This window comes from Antechinus flavipes, chromosome 1 (assembly GCF_016432865.1).
Source record: "Antechinus flavipes isolate AdamAnt ecotype Samford, QLD, Australia chromosome 1, AdamAnt_v2, whole genome shotgun sequence".
In the NCBI taxonomy this organism is placed as follows: domain Eukaryota; kingdom Metazoa; phylum Chordata; class Mammalia; order Dasyuromorphia; family Dasyuridae; genus Antechinus; species Antechinus flavipes.
The window spans coordinates 508805751-508827193 of record NC_067398.1 but is presented as its reverse complement, the minus strand read 5'-3'; the positions used below and the strand labels follow the sequence as shown (position 1 = coordinate 508827193).

The following is a 21443-nucleotide window of genomic DNA, read 5'->3' as shown; positions in this document are numbered from 1 at the left end:
TCTAAGAATAAGAAGCAGATTATATACAGTAAGTACCCAAGGGCCTGTAATACCTTACTAAACAGTGATTTTAATACTGATGATACCTATTTACTCGGGTATTGCTTAAAAACAGATGGGAAAGAGACAAATACTTTACTATTTCCCTTTTATTGTTTGCTTTATATATGACCTATTTGTGTGTTGAAGATGAAGTATCTAATTTATGCACTTGTATTAAAAAAACACATTTGAATTATTAGATTTAGTGTATATTTCCCAGTTTTTAAATCCTAAAGATACATATCTATGCTACAATACCTACTAATTTACCCAGAAAAGAAACTCAAAATATTCAGGAGCCAGGGATACAATCCAGTGAAAGAAATTAAAATTTGACTTTAAAATATCATACCAACTTCATCAAAATATAAAATTTTGCTTTTTCTGTGAATGTAACTATATCACATTCACATATTTGCAAAAACTTCTTATTTTGCACCAGAAGAGAAATTACTGTAAAGAAAATATTCTGTAAAACTGTAAACTCATTTATGTTAATGAGTTAGAACTCTTAGATATTTTGGCTAATTTTTAAATAGAATGAACTTTTCCAATTCTGTACAGTTTTATAAGCTTCAACTACAAATATGAGCTGAAACTAAGTGTGTAGCTGTACCTGTTTCATTTCAAAGTATACTCTGAAAATTTATCTTCCAATTACCTACAATAACTTAACACCAGTAGAATCCTATAGCTGTAAGCTCCCTGTAACAAACCTTAGGCTTTTGCTGTTTGAACATACTGTGTGATGCCCTGGGGTCAGTCTTCAGGCTATAATTGGCAGGTGTTGCAACTGAGGTGATGATGCTGACTGGAGTAGTGAAACCGGTCCCTGGTGTAGATATACCCTGAGGTGGCATGGGAAACACACTCTCAGACTGGCATCAAACGCATCAGATTTTTCTTGCATGATATAAGGGAGTGACTAAACCACAGAGAAAGTATTAGTCTTTAGAACAGTAATATCACTACTTTAAAAAAAAAACAAGTTTTATGGATAAGCAATAATACAAAGATATCTACTAATAGTTATGATAGACAAGGAAATACATTATTAAGTTTTTGCCATCATCCCCTTTTTAAAAGTTATATTCTTGTTGCATCACCCTTGTTTACCAAATTTATATGTTTTTTACCAAACTTATGTTTTTGCTTCTGTGGCTTTAAAGAATTTCCCCTACTAACTGATCTTTTAATCCAGTTTTTAACTTCATGAATTAATTTTTAGCCTAAAACTCAATATGTAATTGAAAATAAGGACTTAGTATATTTTCTCATTCCCGATTATAATTTATCAGCAACCCACCAAAAATAATTAATGACTTTTTTCCCTATAGTATTCAAATTCAAAATTCCTACAAGGTCCTTTCAGATTACTTCCTCTGTTCATCTCTCTCCCACCCCTGCCCTGGAAAAAAATAACTCCACCAAAATAAAGACTTACAAAAATTATTTATCAATAAGCTATGAAAATCACAAAGTCAAAATCTTATTACACCAAGATTCAGAGACACCTAGAAACACCTAATCAATCTACCATTACGCATTTGTGTGTAACAATTTTTAAATCAAGGAAAACATCATTTGAAATAACATTCTCTCACAATAACAAGGTTCTTTCTAAAGTTTAACAAATTCCTTAATGTTGTTGAGGGGCCATTTTCTTTTCTCAGTGGAAAAGGTCTGCAGAAATCCAAAGATTAACTTTATTATCTACCATACCTACAAAATTATTACATTGGATTAAAGAAATCGAGTATCTTTGTGTTGTTTTAAAAGTTATTTTTAAAAACAACCTAATTTCACATTGTGAGAACAGATTATATATTAAATTATATATTAAGTGTCAGAGTCAGAAAAGACTAAAGTTTAAAAAACAAAAAAGCAAGTTTAAGAGACTGATGAAATCAGCTTGGACATGAGTAGAAATTCCAATAGGATGTCCAGTTGGAACAACAATTTACAGGTGGATAGCTGAAACAAAGAGAATGAATGAGATTAAAGGAACTAAATAAAAGAGACAATAGAAAGAGAGAGAAGGACTGAGGGGAAGACAGAAAAGGCAGTCCGTTGGGGAAAACTCATAAGGGATGGGGAAGAAGACAAGGATCTAGCCAAAGAGACAAAGAAGGAACTGAGAGAAGTAGGAAAACCAGGAGAGTTCAGTGTCTGTGAAGTTAAAGAAGGACAGTTACCTAGTATGAAGGTAATAAGAGAGAATAGTTAAGAGTAAAACAGAAAAATTATTTAACAGCACCAAATCAATTATGGGATGTTTCATTACTTTTTTCAATGATGTTCAATGGAATGGAAACAGGACTAAAGAAACAAAAAATTCAGTCAGTTAGGGTCAGGGATAACTAAAGAAAAGGAAGGGCACTAAGAAATTCTAGGCCCTTAAGCACAAAAATCATAAAAATCATGGAATCCTAAACTTAGAAGAAATTTCTACAAGATTCCCCTGCAAGTGCGCATCTGTATATTTGTAGACTAGCAAAGATGTACTTAACACTTACTTTAAAAACCCATTTACTCTTAGTGAATTGTTAAGAAACATTTTCTTATACTGAGCTGAAAAGTACCTCAGTGAAAATCAGTCTAATTCTTACTTTAAGAGAAGAAGGATTTTAAATACTTGAAAAAGGCCATATAACGTCCCATTCTTAAATATATGAACTTGGAACCAAATGTTTTCCAAATGTTGCCCTCAATTAACTTGAAGGCACTTATGAACCCCTGTGATTAGCCCTTGAGTTGACAGAGCTAAAGAATGGCATCCAGAAATGTGGTTATCTCCTCAGAGAAAGCAGTATAAAAGTAAGCAAAACTATTTTTTTTTTTTGGGGGGGGGGAGGTAGAGTTAGAGGTTACAGTAGTTCTAAAGGACTAGTCAGTACTATGGTCCAGGGAAGCCACAACTGGATTGATATGTGCCAAGAAGAGATAGGGATACAGAAAAAAGTAGTAAGAGCATGTAGCTTGCCTCCATGGCTGAAAAAAATGCATGGTTGGGCTTGGAGGAATCCAAGGAATTGAAACTAAAGTATTAACAAAAAAAGACTAATATGGCATGTTAGCAACAGGCATTCTTCAAATCACAATGTATTTATTATCATCTATTATGCTCCATTCGATGTACTTGGTATTGGAAAAAACAAGTTCAAAGAATGAAACAAACTCCTGCTTACAATAAGTTTACATTCCAATGGATTGGGGGGGGGGGGGGACACGGGGGGGGCAGGGCGGAGAGAAGGGAGTGTGTGTGTGTGAGACAGACAGAGAGATACATACAACATAAAAATAAAGAAAATATATACAAGCTGTTAAATATGATATTATTGGGGTTGAGGGGATAAGGAAAGGTTTCAAGCAAAAAATGGTGCTTGAGCTGACCCTTAAAAGAAAAGATTCTATGAGGCAAGAGGTGGGGTAAGGATGCATTCCACATATCAGGACAACCAATGCAAAGATACAGACATCAGAGGTGAAGTTTCATGTATGAAAGAGAGAAGGATCAATTCGGCTAGACTGTGAAGGTCACATGATACCAGATGGAGAAATACACATTAAAGCTAGAAAGACAGGAAATTATAAAAGTTTGTAAAAAGTAAATAGCTTTACTCACATATAATATTCTAGAACCCAGTGAAAGTCATTGGAGTTCAATAATTGGGGGAGTCACATAGCTTGACACTTAAGAAAAATTACTTTGGCAATAATATATAGGATGGACTGGACACGAAGCAGTAAGCCAAATTAAAGGACTGTTGAATAATCAAAGAAAAAGGAGGCTTCAACTGTGGAGGTGATGACTCTGTGAGTGAAGAGGTGGGGTAGACCAGGACAGATAAATATAAAGATAGAAATGGCAAGATCCAAAATGTATGATTATGTATGGTGAAAAAGAGTGCTAAAGATTTAGAATATATGCTACTTGCCACCAAACCAAGAACTTCTTTTCAAATTATTGTTTTTACATCATCTTAGTTTCCAAATATTTATCTCTACCAAGAGACTTATCCCTTATAACAAATAAAAAAGAGGGACGAGGTGGAATGGAAAGTTCAATAAAACTAACCAATAACTTAATGTGACAACATAATGCTCCACAATCCTAGTTTCTTCTGCAAAGAAAGGAAGGAGGCATTTTCTTATCTCTTCTTTGGGACCAAGAAAACTAAGAATTATACAGTTACAGCATCTCTGAAGATGACTCTAAACTAAAAGATTTTTAAACTAAAAGATATGATACTTCTTTAAAAACTTCCTTCTTCATATACTTTCAATAAGCTTGGAAAAGTTTCTATAATCTGAGGTTATTGCCTTTGTTTCTAACAAAAAAAAAAAAAAAAAAAAAACTAGCCTTACCTAAAGAACTTTAAAATACTTATTCAAGAGAAGAAAACTAGAACTAAACTACAGGCAGGGGAATTTCAGCTCAATAGAAGGAAAAATTATTTAATAATTTAAGTTATGTAGTTATGGAAAGGTTACTTCTCATTAGCATTGCCCAAAGACTAATGTCTTTCTAATCTCTACAAACCTAAATCAATCAAGCTCAATAATTGTCTACTTTTTTTTACATGCTATATATTTGAAAATTAAAAGTTAACTTTAAGGCTGCATATCAACACCCAAAACCAAATAATAATTTTAATAATTATCCTAAAATGACTGAAACTTCAAAAATAGACAATTATTCTTTATTAAACTGCTCATCAACACAGTTATTTTTTCCTTTTTAGGATACTAATGCATCATTATTTTGGAGGAGGTACAGATAAACTTAAGACAAAAAATATATATACACTCAAGTAAGTTTATTTCCTTTTTTTTTTCGACTAATCGATAATATCTAGGACTACATTCAAAAAAGTTCCTTCACTTTTATGTAGTCTTTTTTCAAGAAAATGGGATCCTATAATATACCAAAATCAACCCTCCAAGCAGCTTTCTTTTGCCAAAAAAAAAAAAAAAAAAAAGCTACTGATGACAAAATAAGTTTTCTTTTGAATGTGTACGATATTTTTTTTAATATATCAAATTATCAAATTTTTTAAATGTTTAAGTTATATAAGTTATGTAAGGACCCACAAAAAACATACATATCATATTCATTCTCTCTCTCTCCCCCAAACCACAAAACACAGGCAGATTACAAGCAAAAAGAACCTGAAAAGAACAGAGAATTTTATCTTCCTATTTGGGATATTTTCAAGACAGTGATATTACTATTTATTTTATCTACTTACCAATTTATCGTTTTCATTGGGCATTTCAAATACACATCTCAATTTGGAATCCATGAGTTCATCAGGTTTTGCCTCTTTCCACTAAAAAAGAAATCATCACCATCAAAAATCTAAGTAACAATTCTCTCTCAATTCATACAAAATACATATAAATCTGTTACTTTTGAAAACAGTTTTGGGAGTAATTTATTTGCAGCATCCTTCCCATTCCCATCCCTCCACTTTGGTTTACTTACCAAAGTTTTACTATGTAAAATAGTTATTTTCTTTCATCTAAGATTACATGTTTTAAAACTTCAAGGAAATGAAAGGATGAATTATTATTATTCAAGCTTAAACAGTGTATATGCTAATTTTCCCACAATATGAATTTAAGCAAGCCTTATATGCCTTGTTTCTGTAATGCCAAATTGACTTTACTCCTACTTCTTATTCTTAGCCTTTAGGGCTAAAACCAGTCACAATTCAATGATCCTACAAACTAGGATCAGAAGTGACAAAAGATAAAGAAAAAGAATGCAGTCTATTAATATCTACTAAATTTGATAGGGTATACCATTAACTATATAGTCTGCTCCCCATAAAAATTTTTAAATTGTCTTCAAAATGTTAGGCCATTTCTAAAAAAAGTAAAGAGCCCCAGACAACAGAATTTTCTCATTATGATGGTCCTTTCCTACTTTTGATTATTTTAAATAGCCTAAAAAGCACAGAATGGAAGGAGGTTTATTCAGGTGTGAATACTTTATTATGATACTCTCTAATAAAAAACAAAATTTTAGTAACTTCTAATACATTAAAAAGGAATATTGATGAATATTTCCTAGTGCTTTTCCAGTCACAGGGAGGAAAATTTGTTTTAAATAAAAATTAAAATTTACAAAAACAAAATTTGAGCAGATTGTAAGAGCGTAAGACTTGCATCAAAAAAAAAAAATCCTTCATTGTAATAATGTATAGAAGAAATCCTTGAAATAGAGTTGCATGTACTTTTGAAATTATTCAATTGATAACAAATTTAACTATTTCATAAAATATATATTTTATTAATAGAAACACCAACAATAAAAAGGATTCTTCCAAGATTTTAACACTGTGACAGTCAACAATTTTAAATTAAATACAAATTATAACTATATTACATGGTTACATATAATTTGTCTTAAAAAAAAAGAATTTCTAATACAAAATTCTTATTAACCAGAATGTCCAGAGAACATGATGCTCTAGTTAAATATAAGTTTTAAATTTGATAGAAGTTCACTCATCAAATACAACACATTTTATTTTAATTTTTTTTAATTTCAGGTCTTAGTAAATATACTGTTGTCATGGATGCAATCACACAAAAATAAGTTTAAAAAACCTCAGTCACAATCCTCTCCCAAGATAATATATGACAAACTAAGTAACCTGTACTCCTTCATAATTATTGGCAAAATCAAACAACTACTTAAAGATTAGATTGAATTTCTTAAATTTCTACTGATCTTAAATTCCTCTAATTGGTGTCTTTAATAAAACTATAACCTAAAACATAAATCAAAACACAGCAAAGAAGTAAGGAAGTATCAACGGACTTTGAATATTTGCCAATCAATGTAATTGATTGACAGATACAGTACTGACTAGCATAGCATCAATTTAAAATACAGTATTGAGAATGACAATAGTTAAGTTTTTCCATCTGATGAAATTGACTATGGTTTTCAAATTCAAAACAGTAGACATAAAAAAATCAAAGATAACTTTTAATTACTCTGAAAGAGTTCCCACTTTGTATGCTTTTCTGAAAAAGCACCACTTGTGCTTCTGAGAGCACTAATCAAATATATAAATTAAATGCAAATTTTTCTCCTCCTCGAAGGTGTCCTTTGTGTAATCATCTCTATGCAAGTTCATTCTCTCCACATCACCTGGCATAATCTACTTTTCTCTCCATGACCTTTTTATATGATCTCATTACTTACTATCTATGATAGGTGGATTTTATTCCAAATCTCTATTCTCTTTCATAAGTTCCAGTCCCTAGCTTTATCTGCCCACAGACAATTCCCAGAGACATTTCAAACTCACAAAGTACAAAATATAACTTCTTCCCTAAACTTAGCCCTCCTCTTGACTTCTTTATTCCTATTATTGGAAATGTCATTCTTCCAGTAATCTAAGTTCACAAGATAAAAACTAATTCTCAATTCTTCACTCTCACTCATCTACCTCATATCATTTAAAATCCAATGAACTCTTATCTCCTCTGTTACATCTGTTCTACTCTCAATTCCCAGAAACTGAACCTCTGGCTCACTCTACTCTCTTATCTGCTCGTTTTCAACTCCCAAGGAACAAGATGTCACTCCCAGGATGAACTGATAACTTTTAATCTTAGCACCATTCTGCTAACTCAAACAATGGATAACTACCTTCCCTCAGCCTCTTCCCCTCTCTAATTAGAAGGTTAGAGTAGAGCATTAAAGTGCTCTCAAAGCTTTCCTCTACATAGAATGCAAAAATTAGATTGCTAACTCATCCTACTCTCTTTAAATATTGCAGCAATATGGAACAAAATACACACCTCTCCTTTTTTTATTCTCTAGTGCCCTTCTGCTAAGATATAGATGTAGTTAACATATTTAGAGGACCAGAAACATTTTTTGCACTTCATTTTCCTCATCTAATGTCTTCTCACTTTAAAATGCCAAAATGTCACAGCTGGTGCTATCTTAAAAAAAAGGAAAAGAAAGGAAAAGGAAAAGGAAAAGAAAGGAAAAGGAAAAGGAAAAGGAAAAGAAAGGAAAAGGAAAAGGAAAAGGAAAAGGAAAAGGAAAAGGAAAAGGAAAAGGAAAAGGAAAAGGAAAAGGAAAAGGAAAAGGAAAGGAAAGGAAAGGAAAGGAAAGGAAAGGAAAGGAAAGGAAAGGAAAGGAAAGGAAAGGAAAGGAAAGGAAAGGAAAAAGGAGAGGAAAGGAAAGGAAAGAGGAAAAAAAGGAAAAGAAAAAAGAATTTTGACAAAACATTTTCCCCAGCTCTGACCAGAACTCAGCTTCTAATAGAAAAGTCCTGATTTATATAAAAAGTCCACTTTGTGTCTCTGCTTTGGATTTTTTTCTTAAGATGTATTTTGAGTTAAAAAGATTTTTTTAATATCACCTGTTTGTATTTTTTTGATTAAAGATTCCCTTTTTCATTTATTGAAGGAGATGGGAATTATTTCAGTTAGGAATGATTGCATATATTTTTTCCAAGCTGGGTATAATGGTGCAGCACAGTTTATATATATATATATAAAAAATTTATTACTATTATTATTATAATTCTTATAATTGTCTGAAGCTAGTAGATCTCTTGAGCCTAGGAATTATATGGAGAGGCAGGGAGGTCACCAGGTAGCCTAAAAGTTGGAAATATACCAGTTCAAGCTCCCTTCCCAATTATAATGAACCATAATAATGTTTAGTTCTAGCATTTCAACCCTAGATGAAACAGGAAAATCTAGTCTTTACTTCTTTTTCTTTTTTAAATTCAATTTCTTTCAGTTCAAAAGACTATATATAGTTGCATTCTAGCAGACAAGAGTCTTTAAACTTCAAGAATCTAAATTTCGGTAAAATCTGTAACATTATACATATTTGACCAATTGTACTTCTGAGAGAAATAAAGAGATATCTAAACTGACATGGGAGGGTAGGGGTAAGAGAGTAGATTAGTATCTAGGATAGAAGTATGCTTAATACTTAATTGGAGGGTAGGGGTGAATATGGGAGAAAGAATATTTGGCCAGAGATCATCAGATATCTGAGAACAAGTTTCAGACAACCATGAACAAGAGCCAAAGGGATGGCATGGTCAGAGATACAATTAAAAGAACTAAACAAAATCTGTTACAGTTGTTTAGTTTGTTTCAGTTGTGTTTGATTCTCCATGCTCTCCATGACCCTAGTTGGGATTTTCTTGGCAAAGTTACTGGAAATGATCTGCCATTTCTTTCTCCAGTTCATTTTACAGATGAGAAAATAGGCAAATGAAGTAACTTGCCCAGGGTTACATTAATATTAAGTATCTGAGACCTTTCAGTCTCTAGGACAGTGTCCCATCTACTATGCTACCTAGCTGTTCTTTGAAACTAGATAGTACATTATAAATAAGGCTGAGTATGCTATTCACTGTGTAATGAGAAAAATTCTATTTATCCAGGTTTCTGATTTCTTTTAAGTTCAGACATTTTAAGTTCAATATTTTTTTCTTACTCAATTATCCTTCTTTAATTCAAGGTAGTTTGTACACAGGTCTAAGGAAATAAGCAGGATATTGAGATAAACAAGAATAATCTGCGTAAGAATTTACCATCTCTAAAAAACCAAGACTCGTCCTAGCACAGTGTTGTCTTAACTCAAATAGAAAAAAAAGGGACCATTAAAATATATATATATATATAAATAATATAAGAATGCCTGAGAGTCATATATTGATTTTTAAAATGTAATGTTATCAATGTTTTATTATACTTATTTTGTTAAATATTTCCCAATTATATTTTAATCTATTTTGTTAAGCATTTCCCAACTAATTTTTAAACTAGTGTGGACTTATACCTAGGAGTGTTTCAAGCCACATATCTGAAATCTCTGTTCCAGACTACATATGGACATATCTGGGAACTGTGTACATTTTTGCAAGTTGGAACTTTATCCCTTAAAGAATATTGTTAACTTTAAGTTCATAATAATAAGATTTTAAAATTTAGAGGTGTGGGAGTTTTTTAACTTTTTTTTTACACAAAAGTTTAGATGACTTTTTCTCACCATATAAAAATGAGTTATTTATTATAATAAGTTTCATTTTGAAATGCTAATAATTGATAGGTCTCTGATAAATTAAATTATACAATTTGGGAATATAGATCCCATTGTAATTTAATTTACTTTAGTCTTATTTTAAATGAAATATAGCTTCTAATAAGACTTTTGAAAAGCCATGATTTTTGTAATACTTATCAACAAAATAAAGTGTTTAAAAACCTAAATAAACAAGTGAGTGAGAGAGACAATAAATAAGTAAAGGTTTAGGTGGAAACACATTTTGTGGAAAGAAAGTAGATGGAAAGACCTCCAAAACTTCTTGTGGAGTCATTTTTCTTTCGATTTTTAATGATTAAATAATCTACATAAATGAATAGCTTTTTTATAGAACCTGAATTTTAAAGGCAGGATATATGAGAGAAAGCCAAGTATCTATTGTCTATTCCAAAGTTTAAAAGCTTCTTCAATTATAGATAGCTTCTGCTACAAAATTATATAGAAATATACACAGATATCTATCAATTAGATGTGTAAAGCCAGAGCTCCCTTTCTGTGTAATTTTATAGGTTTTCTTGGAAAAAAAAAAAATACTATTTGTAAGTATTCCTTTAAGCACTAAGTAGATATAAGACCCTAGTATCTAAAACAGGATGGTAAAGCAAACTAACTTTGAGAACAATGAAGAATACAGAAAATCACAGGATCATAATTTAAAATTAAAAAGAGATTTCAGAAGATATCTAGCTTAATTTTCTCATTTTAGAGATGGGAGAAGTGAGGCCCAAAGATTGTGGAAGGGGAGGAAAAGGGAGGGAGGGGGGGGGGAGAGAGAGAGAGAAGAAAAGCCAGAATTCCAATAGGTTCCCTGATTCTAAATTCTGTGTTCTACCGTGCTACCACTATTAAAAGTCAGCCATTAATGATTTGCTTCATTGCTTTTTTTTCCCCAAATAAAAAAAATTTAATTTCCGTTTTACATTGTTTATTTTAGTAATAGCAATATGTTTCTTATGTCACCCTAATAAATGATAAAAAAAAAAAAAATTAGATGTTATTCCAACAACCTGTTCTGGAGTTGACAAGTAGAATCAACAAATTTTGGAAATACCAACCCCATCATTTTACAGATGGGGAAACTGGGGACTGATAAGAGAGAGTGAGTTGCAGAAGATCAAACAGAAAAAAAGAAATGGCTTTAGCAATGAGTCACATGCAAGAAGTAACTGAAGACTCTGGTAATACTTGGCTAGTAGAAAATATCAAATTGATGTAAAGGCTTTTGCAATCAACTTCTAAAATAAGTTTCAGGAAATGAAATTCCATTTGTCCTATACCATACAGTAAGGTCGTCTTTTGAAAGTTATTGATACAAAAAGCAAAACATGGAATAGTTTATACCAGCATGAGACAAAAACCAACAAGTAACTAGCTTAAGAAAACATTCTAAAGTACTCTGAGCACACTGTGAAATATATAAAGACATTCACACCTAATCTGAGAAACCAGAATGCCTAGAGAGGGAAAAAAAAAATAGGACATCTACAATGGTATCTCTATTTAAAAGTTTATAAATGAAATACAGAGCTTGATGATCTTCAGCAACATTTTCTCAAGGCTAGTGAAAGGCTCACAAAAGCATCATTTTTAATCCCCAGAGAGAAGAAAAGTAATGGGTAGGTTCCATATGTTACATTTCTGAAACTTAGAAATATAGGAAAATTTCTGGATGAAAGAAATTAACATTCACATATGCACCATTATTAATCAAAAAATCCTACTTACTGAGACAAAAGAAAATCTAGATAAGGATGAAATCATACATTTATATAGATCACTTGACAATATCTTTGACTTTAAAATAAATTCTATGATAGTGAATGTTAAAACTTTTTAAATCTTTCTCTGGTATGATTACAGAGAAACAATATTTCTTAATACCTTATAGTTTTTAATTTAAATTTACACAATTTAAATGATTCCTAAAAGTGATTTCATTACACAATGTACTCACCACAGCCTCCATATCTGAAGTGTTTGATGGTGCAAAAATCGTCTGTACCATAAACTTGTGTTTACTCTTCTCATTTGGATCGTAGTCAAAAGGCTGTAGCATTACTGAATAAGAAGGAGGAGTAAATTATACTGTGTTCCACTTTAAATTTATTCTGTTTATTTTTGCTATCATGCATCCTAGATTTTATAATTAGGAAGGGTATGAAAATTCAAGCACATATATTTATATTAAATATTCTGAATCAATACCCCTTAAGAACCAATTTGAATTTTAACTTAAGTAAAATTTATTTTTTGAAATTGGGGAAAAAAAGATATAGATATAGATATATTTTTTTAAAAATTTAGACAATTTCAAAATTCTACCTCATGCTCTTATTTTAAATCACTGCCCTTAGATTTGATTCATAGTTAATAAATATTTGTGAAAACTAATACTTAACACAAATGTCCCTGTTCTGGCATTTCCTAATAAAACACAATTTTGCTTTCTCCCCCCCTCTCCCCCAATATCTTAAAAATAGTAGTAGTGGAAAATACTTCAAAATTGTTAGTACTACAGCAACAATGAAATTATGTGATGATCAATTGTGATGGACTTGACTCTTTTAAACAATTAGGCGATTCAGACCAATTCCAATAGATTTTTGTGATGAAGAAAGCCATCTGCACCCAAAGAGAGGACTATGGGGACTTAATGTGATCACAACATAGTATTTTCACTATTTTTGTTGGTGTTTGCTAGGGGTTTCCCCCTCCTTTTTTTTTTTCTTTTTGATCTTATTTTTCTTGTGCAACATGATAAATGTGGAAATAGGTTTGAAAGAATTGCATATGTTTGATTACTTGCTGTCTGGGGGGAAGGAGGAGGGTAGGTAGTAGGGAGGGAGAAAAATTGAAACACAAAGTTTTACAAAGGTGAATGTTGAAAACTATTTTCTTAGGTATTTTGGAAAAAATAAGCTTTTTTTTTTAAAAAGATTATTAGTACTTAATAAAAAAAATGTTTTTTAATGCTGCAAAGAATTTTAAGAGTCACACTATTCTAATGAAAATGTCCCAATAATCAAATACATTTCCCAATCTCCTGTCCTCAATTGCACTAATATATTCTGGGTAAATTGACTTCTAGAGCCACCTTGTGGCACCTTGTGGAACATGTCTATAAACTATAAATGTATAGTTTGACATTTTCTTGATCACCTAATTAAAATGGATACATAATTTTTCAGATTTACAACAGATGTAGTAGTATACCTAAACAGGACTGTAAAAACATATTTGCTAATTCTTTCAAATGTCATATATTACAAGGATTTGCATAAAAGAGAATCTGAGTTCATTACATTTCTTTTAGTTTGTGTTCTAATTATCTTTAGGCTTATCCTTGTTCTTTTGGTTACCTAATCTAATATTCCAATTTGTATGTCTGATATAGAAAATTCTTTAGTTACACGCCAAATATTTTGGAAATTGAAGGAGTAATTTAGATGACCAAAATAAAAACTATATATATTTGCTTTCAGTCTTGCAAATCTAATCAAGGCATATGGGATAGGAGGTATATCTGTAATTTCTTTGGTACAGAGAACTCCAGGTAAGGAAATTTCCATCTACCAACACAGGTTGGTATCTTTATAGTTTTAGATAGTTGCCCATAGTACTCATAGATTAAATGACTTTCCCAAGGTTACATAGTCAATCTATCAGAAACAAGGTCTTCCTGATTCCAGAATTAATACTCTTTTCAGCATATCACACTGCCCCAATATATTTAAAGGGCTTTAAACTGAAAATAATGAGAAAATGGCCAATTTATAGCCTGGTGACCATACCAGATACTACAGAACTTAATTCCAATGTAAAAAATTAATAACACTCAGAGAAGATATGCTGGAGTAGAGACACAGGAATTCATGTGTCTATCAGAAATGTTCACAGGGCCAGTTACATCAAGGAAACAATTTTAACCTCACAATAGGGATACCATTTGCAGGTGGGTAACAAGAAGAAAAGGGAGAATATAAACCATCAGATTACACCATACATATTGGCCAGAATAATAAAGATAAATCAGAAGTTTATGAAAAACAGATTATAAGGTTTACATGGAAGCATGAAACAGCAATGATAGGGGAATTCATTTAACAAAGACATCACCTGCTGAAGTTCTCTTTCCCAAAAAGAGAACAGCTAATAATTTATTCACTTGCCTTATTGATATTGATAATTTCATTAATCAAAAAGAGGAACCTTCCTTTCTTAAGAACTGTTTTGCATCAAATTCTCACCAGTAAAGTAGAAGCAACTGCTCATAGAGAAATGAGAAACTAAGAAGTGGCCATCTTAGAATAAGTGAGCAAAGACAAATGACTATCATAAGCTAGATTTTTAAAATTTAGATTTCAAGCAAGTATATTTACAGATAGGACCAAAAGGACCTCATGAACTAAAATCAACTTGATATACAGGAGTAGCAAGGTATCTCAGTGGATAGCCTAGTGTCAGGAGAACCTAAGTTCAACTCTCATATACTTGACACATGCGATCCTGGGCAAAAAAAACCTGATTACCTCATTTAAAAAAAAAAAAGAAGAAGAAGAAAAGAAAATGAGAGATATGCCATGGGACTGGGGGGAGGGGAGAGGGGAGAGTTGATTTCAAAAAAGAAAAATGGGGAACCTGCTAGTTATTAATAAGTTTTACTTCTAATTCCTGGCAAGATTCTAGAATATATTACCGTATATACTCGAGTATAAGCTGAGGCTCCTAATTTTTAACCCAAAAATCTGGGAAAACTTATTATATCAGTAGGTTTAGGTAGCGTACCGGTGCCCGCAGAGGAGGAGAGCGGGTGCCGGTAAACGTATGTAGAGCGGTTGCCAGCATTAGTATACAGTCCAGTTACCGACTGTGATACTACAGGAACAGCCCAAAAATTGGGCAGAAAAACTCAGCTTATACTTGAGTATATACGGTATTACAAAAAAACCGTACTTGATTAGCATCTAGAAAAAAATCAATATGGATTCAAAAACTGGTTACATCAGAATTTCTATTTTTTTTAAGTTAGACTGGAAATCGTGAGACATAATTTACCTAAGTTTTAGGGAAATGTTTGGCAATCATTCTGAATCTCAAAACAAGATGGAGACATACAACTGAGACTATAGTATAGCTCTGTGATTTCAAAACTAGGTGAATGTTCAGTGTTGAAAGACAGTCAGGTACAAAATGGTCTATAGTGGAGTGACCTGGATGTCTGCGCTTCAACTTAGTTATCATTTTATTAATGATTTGATGAAAAGCAAATTCCATGTACTTAAGAAATTTAAAGATAAAAATAAAGTAGTGAAACTAACATCACACACAAAAACCACTATCAAACAGACTAAACATTAGAACAAAAAAAGATTAAACATGCAAAAATATAAAGTCATCAAAATAGGATAAAAAATTTAATTTCACAAGTACAAGATGAAAATTGTGGCTATTTTGAATTGAAAATTCGATAACAAGCTGAATGGAATTAAGAGAGGTTCAACGGCTTTAATTAAGAGGATCAATTGTAACAAGTTTACAAAAACATTCCATATGCGCGTGCACATGCACACACACACACATACATACACACACACACACACACACAAATTTGTAAAATATATTTGTACTAAAATATCCTCCTAAGTTAAATGAGCTTTTATAATATCCTCAAAACAAAAAACAAATCAAAGTAACAGTATAAAATATTCTTAGGTTTCACCAAATACTTAACACTGCTGCTATAGCATAAACAAACTAAAACACGCCAACATATATGTATAGTTATCTTTTCTGAGAACTTTGAATACAAGCCCAAGCAGGCCAATTTTCATTCCTCTACTGATTCTGCTTCTGACTTTCTAGTCTCAGCTGCCTTCTTAACCCTGAATCTCAGTACCTAGGGTCTCTTAAACTTGTAATACCAGTACCACCCTTACAGTCTTTGTAACTAAGTTTCTCCAACACCAAAAATCTTTATTAAATATTCTAGCTTTCTAATAAAAATTTTTTATAAATTATGTAGACTAGGACATAAAGACAGTCTAATCTTAACTGGCATTCTAACTGGGGAAGCCACTGTTCTTGAATACTCAACTTTGTTCACTATGTAACATACTTAATAGTAATCACTAGGTGATCTAATTAACAAAAATTCACTTTTTTTTTCTCTTTGCAAAGTACCTGATAAATACTGGCCACAGAAAAATTAATTTTACAAAATTTAACTTTATTAAGATCATGCTTCTAAGATTCATAACACAAATCAGGAATCTCTAAATTTCATATGAGAATTAGTTTCCTTAATGTTCTGCCTATATGCTTCCACAATCCTTCCACACATATTATTTTTATTTGTTTTTTCAAATGGATTACCCATTTATTGTCTAACAATTAACAAACCACCACTGCTTACTGCAAAATCAAGAGCTAACTCTGTGTAGACCTAGGAGTGTGAACTCTGAAACATTCACTGATAACTAAGATTCAGAACTGTCCCAAAGTTACAGAAATTACAAAAAAAAAAAAAAAAAAAAAAAAGAGCTAAAAATACTGTTAACATGACCTAGGATCATAGAACAAGTCAAAGAGTAATAAATTTGTCCAAAAGATGGATTTGACCATGTCCATGCTTCAGTGATCTAAGAATCTTTCTTGCTTTCAATTCCATTGAAAACCTATGACAGAGACAAGACAGTACAAAAAAAGGCAGGCACTGAATTCATCTAATATTCCCCTCAAAACAACTGTAAAATAATGCCTTCAAATTGAATTTTAGAGCAGCAGAGTTAATAAAAGGTTAGAGTGAGGCATTTTTCTAGCCTAAGACAATGCAAAGGAGAATAGCAGAAAATGTCTATTACAATAAAATGGGAGCTGACCACAAAGCAGCACCAGTGGGCTCTGGAAGTAGTAGCAAAAAGCAGCAATAGCTTTCAAGAGTTCTCAGCTCAAAGACGCTCGGAGGGGGGGGGGGGGGGGGGGGGGGGGGGGGATCAGACAAAAGATCACAAGGAGATTAGAGGGGACTCTTTGCAAACACTAAGTACAGATGAGACTAGGACATCTATTGCCCATATACATTTTCAGATAGTTGTTCCCAAGTGAAGAGAAGCATCTATGGTCAGTCACATGGGAGCAGGAACTCTGGGTGCAGTTCAGGAAGAGAAAAAATTAGCAATGCAGTTGTAGGAGAGCAGAGGCCCTGGTCACAGTGCCAAAGCCAACAAGAATACTAGTTCTTAGTGCTCCATGGGACCAGGAACTCTTTCTGGAAAAAGAGCAGAACTTTTATCAAGGGAGCAATGATCACATGGAGCACACCATCTTGATAGCACTGAATACTTAGGAGATACACAGAATTAGTTCTGAAAACAGCAGCACCAAAAAGCCTAAAGTCTGGGACACAGTGCATTCCCATCCTTAGGTGAGCAGAGTGCAACTTTAACAACAAAGCTCAAAATCAAAAAATATGCTGGAAGAATAAGCAAACAACAAGAACAAAAAGAACTTAAGCATAAAAAACTACTATAATGGAAAGAAGAAAGACCAAGATACAAACACAGAAGACAACAACGTAAAAATAGCTACAAAGCCTAAAAGGAAAAATGCTTGTTAGACAAAAGTCCAACAAGAATTCCTGGAAGAGTTAAGGAAAAATTTAATAGTGATAGAGGAAAATTCAAAAAAAGAAATGAAAGTGACATTTCTAAATTGTGAAAAGAGAACAGCTTGGTGATGGAGGCAAACAAGCAAGTAAAAACACACATATACACACAATATCTCTCTCTCATTCACACACAAGTGAAGAAAATACCTTAGAAAATAAAACTGGCCTAATAAAAGAGGCACTAATAAAGTCACTGCAGAAAATAATTCTTTAAAAAGCAGAATAGATGGGGGCAGCTAGGCGGGGCAGTGGATAGAGCACCAGCCCTGAAACCAGGAGGACATAAGTGAAAATCTGGCCTCAAATATTTAACACATCCTAGATATGTGACCCTGGGAAAGTCACTTAACCCCAATTGCCCTTGGGGGGGGGGGGGGGGGGAATTTGGTTTGCAACACGCAGAATAGACCAAATGGAAAAAGAAGGTACAAAAGTAACTTACTGAAGGAAAAATTCCTCAAAAATTTGAACTGAACAAATTCTGTGAGATATCAAAAAACAAAACAAAGGCAAAAGAATGAAAAAAGAAAATATGAAATATTTTGTTTGAAAAACAAGTGATCTGGAAAACAGATCAAGAAGAGGTCATTTTAAGAATTACTTACCTACCTGAAAGCCACAATTCAAAAAAAAAATTGAGGGGGATGGGAGTGCCTAAACATTTTATTTCAAGAAATTATGGAGGAAAATTGTCTCTGATATTCTCTAGATCAGAGGGTTTTGAAATAGAAACTGAAAGACTCCACCAATCACCTCCCAAAATAAAAACTTCTAGGAATAATAGAGCCATATTCAAGAACTACCAGGTAAAGAAAAACTATTGCAAGCAGCCAAAAAAAAAAAAAAAAAACACCACACCAATTCAATATGGAGCCACAGTCAGAATTATACCAGATTTAGCAGATTTCACTTTAAAGCAGCAAAGGATTTGGCATGTAATAGTCCAGACAGCAAGAAAGCTAGTAAAAATAACATATCCCAGGAAAATTTCAGAGGGAAAAACAAACATTTAAAGAAATAGAAAATCTTCAAACATTTCTGATGAAAAAACCAGAGCTAAAAGAAAACTTGATATTAAAATTATAAATCACAAGACATAATAATTACAAGTATAAAAAGGTAAACATGAAAGAGTAATCCACAATAGAATTAATAAAATTCAATGTTTTACCTTCCTACACATAAGATAATACATATAACTCCTAAAAAGTTAATCATTAATAAAGTAGTTAGGAGTCTGCATAGACCAATGGCATAGGTGTGAACTGATTATCTTAAGATGATCTCCAAAATATATCAAGGGGTGAGAAAGGGGTGGGAGAAGGGGGAAGGGACAGGTAGAATGGGAAAATTATCTCATATAAAACGGGTATGCAAGGAAGAACAAGATGTGGAAGGAAAATACTGGGGGAGGGGGAAAGAGGTTAGAGGTAGCAGGCAATGCTTGAACTTCCCTTTCATCAGAATTGTTTCGATTATAAACAGGTGCATGCACACACACACAAAGTTCAATATACAACCTATTTTACTAAATACGGAATAAGAGGAAGAAATAAGAAAAAAGAATGGAGGGGATTATAAAAGAGAAAGCAAATTATGGGAGACTAATCAAAAGCAAAATAGATCTTTGAGGAGAGACTTATCAGAAAAAAAGAGGAAAGAAGAAAACAGAAAAAAGGGAGGGAAATACACATTTAATAATCTCCTCTGTGAATATGAATGGGATAAGATAACCCATAAAACAAAAGCAGATAGTAGTATAGATTAGAAAGCAGACTACATCAATAAACATTATTTATTAAGAGCACTTAAACAGAAAGATGGTACATATACAAACTTAAAATGAGGAAACAGATTAAAAAATCTATTATGTTTCACCTAAATTTTAAAGCAGGGTACATCATCTTAGACAAAGCAAAAGCAAAAATAGAATTAAAGGAAATGAACAGAAAACTACATTTTGCTAAAAAGTACCAAAATCAATGAATAGAAAAAAATTTTACAGCAATTATCTCTGAGAGGCCTCTTTTGTCAAATATGTAGGGAAATGAGTTCAAATTTGTGAAACAAGAAATATTTCCCAATTAATAAAGGATCAAAGTATTTGACCAGTTTTCAGAAAAAAACACCTACAGCCATATGAAAAACATTACTAGATCTGTACCCCAAAAAAGATCAAAGGAAAAGAACCTTTATGTACAAAAATATATTTCATAGTTCTTTTTGCAATGTAACAATTGGAAATGGAGGGAATGCCCATCAACTGGAATAAACCAACATATGACTGTGATGAAGTACTACCTAGCTATTAAAAAGGAGGGAGGGCAGGTTCCGAATCAAGATGGGTGGAGAGTAGAATAGAACTTTGCCAAAGCTCTTCCTTCACTAGATCAAGCCTCTGAATGGATTTTGTAGTCACAGGGCAAGATCAGCAACCCAAGCTAGTGGACTAAGGAAAACTAGCAACTGAACAAGCTTGACCAGAAAAGAAGTTTAGATGTAGCGCAAAAAAGGCAGTACTAGTGAATCATTTTGAGTTCCTAGCAAAAAGGCTACAGTAATAATGAATCATTTTGAATTCCTCAACAAGATACCTCTATGGATATATAGTGACTTTTGACTAAAGGTAATATAAAATCAGACTTTGGACCTAGACTAGGATAGTTAAGCAAAGGAAACAAACACACACACACACACACACACACACACACACACACACACACACACACACACAAAGATAATTTAGTAAACAATAAGATGTATGTAGCTTACAGACTTTTAAAGTAATAACAGACTACCACCTCCTCACATTGTCTATAGCACTGCAGAAAAGTTGAGTTTCTAGAATATGTATCCATGTAACCTCATTGTTATCATCAGAAAACCCGAAATCATATAATCATTAGAAAAACTGAAACGCTCTGAATGAACATAACTGAAAGCCATTCAAATAAATTTGTAGAGCCCACATTAACTATTCAGAGTACCTGAAACAGTTACAGTAGACCCTGGATCAATAATTCCACTGTTCGGTCTCACACAGTACCGACGAGGTGCTGTTGTCTTCACTTTGAAACATACTTTTCTGTCTGATGGATTTCGAAGTTTAAGATTTGTAGTGACTACATCTGTGAAGGGGCCTGTAAGATAAAAAACAAACAAAAAAAGCTCATTGAAGTACATCAAAAAAGGAAAGTTTGTCTTACAATACTGAATAAGTAAAATGAAAATTTTATAATACATATTTTAGTCCTAACTTGACCACTAATTGTATATAACATCGAACAATTGCACTAAACTAATCCCTAGCAGTAACTAGTAACCAGTAACAAACATTTTCTAACCCTTCTCAAAAAAAGTTAATTTCTATTTACTTAGTATCTATTTTATTTCCTTATTTATGTATGTGGTTGACCCACCGCTCTTAAACTATTTGAGGGCAGGAACAGCATCATGCAGTATCCTTAGCACCTAATTAATGTTTATTATAATAAACCACTTAACAGTTTGATAGATTAAACTGTAAAACAAATTGTTAAAAGTGTATAACAGAACAAGAAAAATGATAAAATAAATCAAAGTACAAAAACTGAAAAGAATTATAATAAAATCATAATGATTAAGGTTAATCCA

The 21443-nt window shown here is 32.4% G+C and overlaps 1 protein-coding gene across 2 annotated transcripts in view; it reads right to left on the bottom strand.

The window, feature by feature from the left end:
- VAPA (VAMP associated protein A) overlaps positions 1–21443 on the bottom strand; it is a 73840-nt gene that overhangs the window by 10255 nt on the left and 42142 nt on the right. The window contains exons 2-5 of one of the 2 annotated variants that reach the window (XM_051970469.1): positions 20798–20950; positions 12099–12202; positions 5295–5375; positions 759–890 (exon numbers count right to left, since the gene is read on the bottom strand). In XM_051970469.1, the coding sequence (XP_051826429.1) occupies positions 759–890; positions 5295–5375; positions 12099–12202; positions 20798–20950 (470 nt within the window). The remainder of the gene's footprint in view (positions 1–758; positions 891–5294; positions 5376–12098; positions 12203–20797; positions 20951–21443) is intronic. The other variant, XM_051970468.1, reaches the window with a different exon arrangement.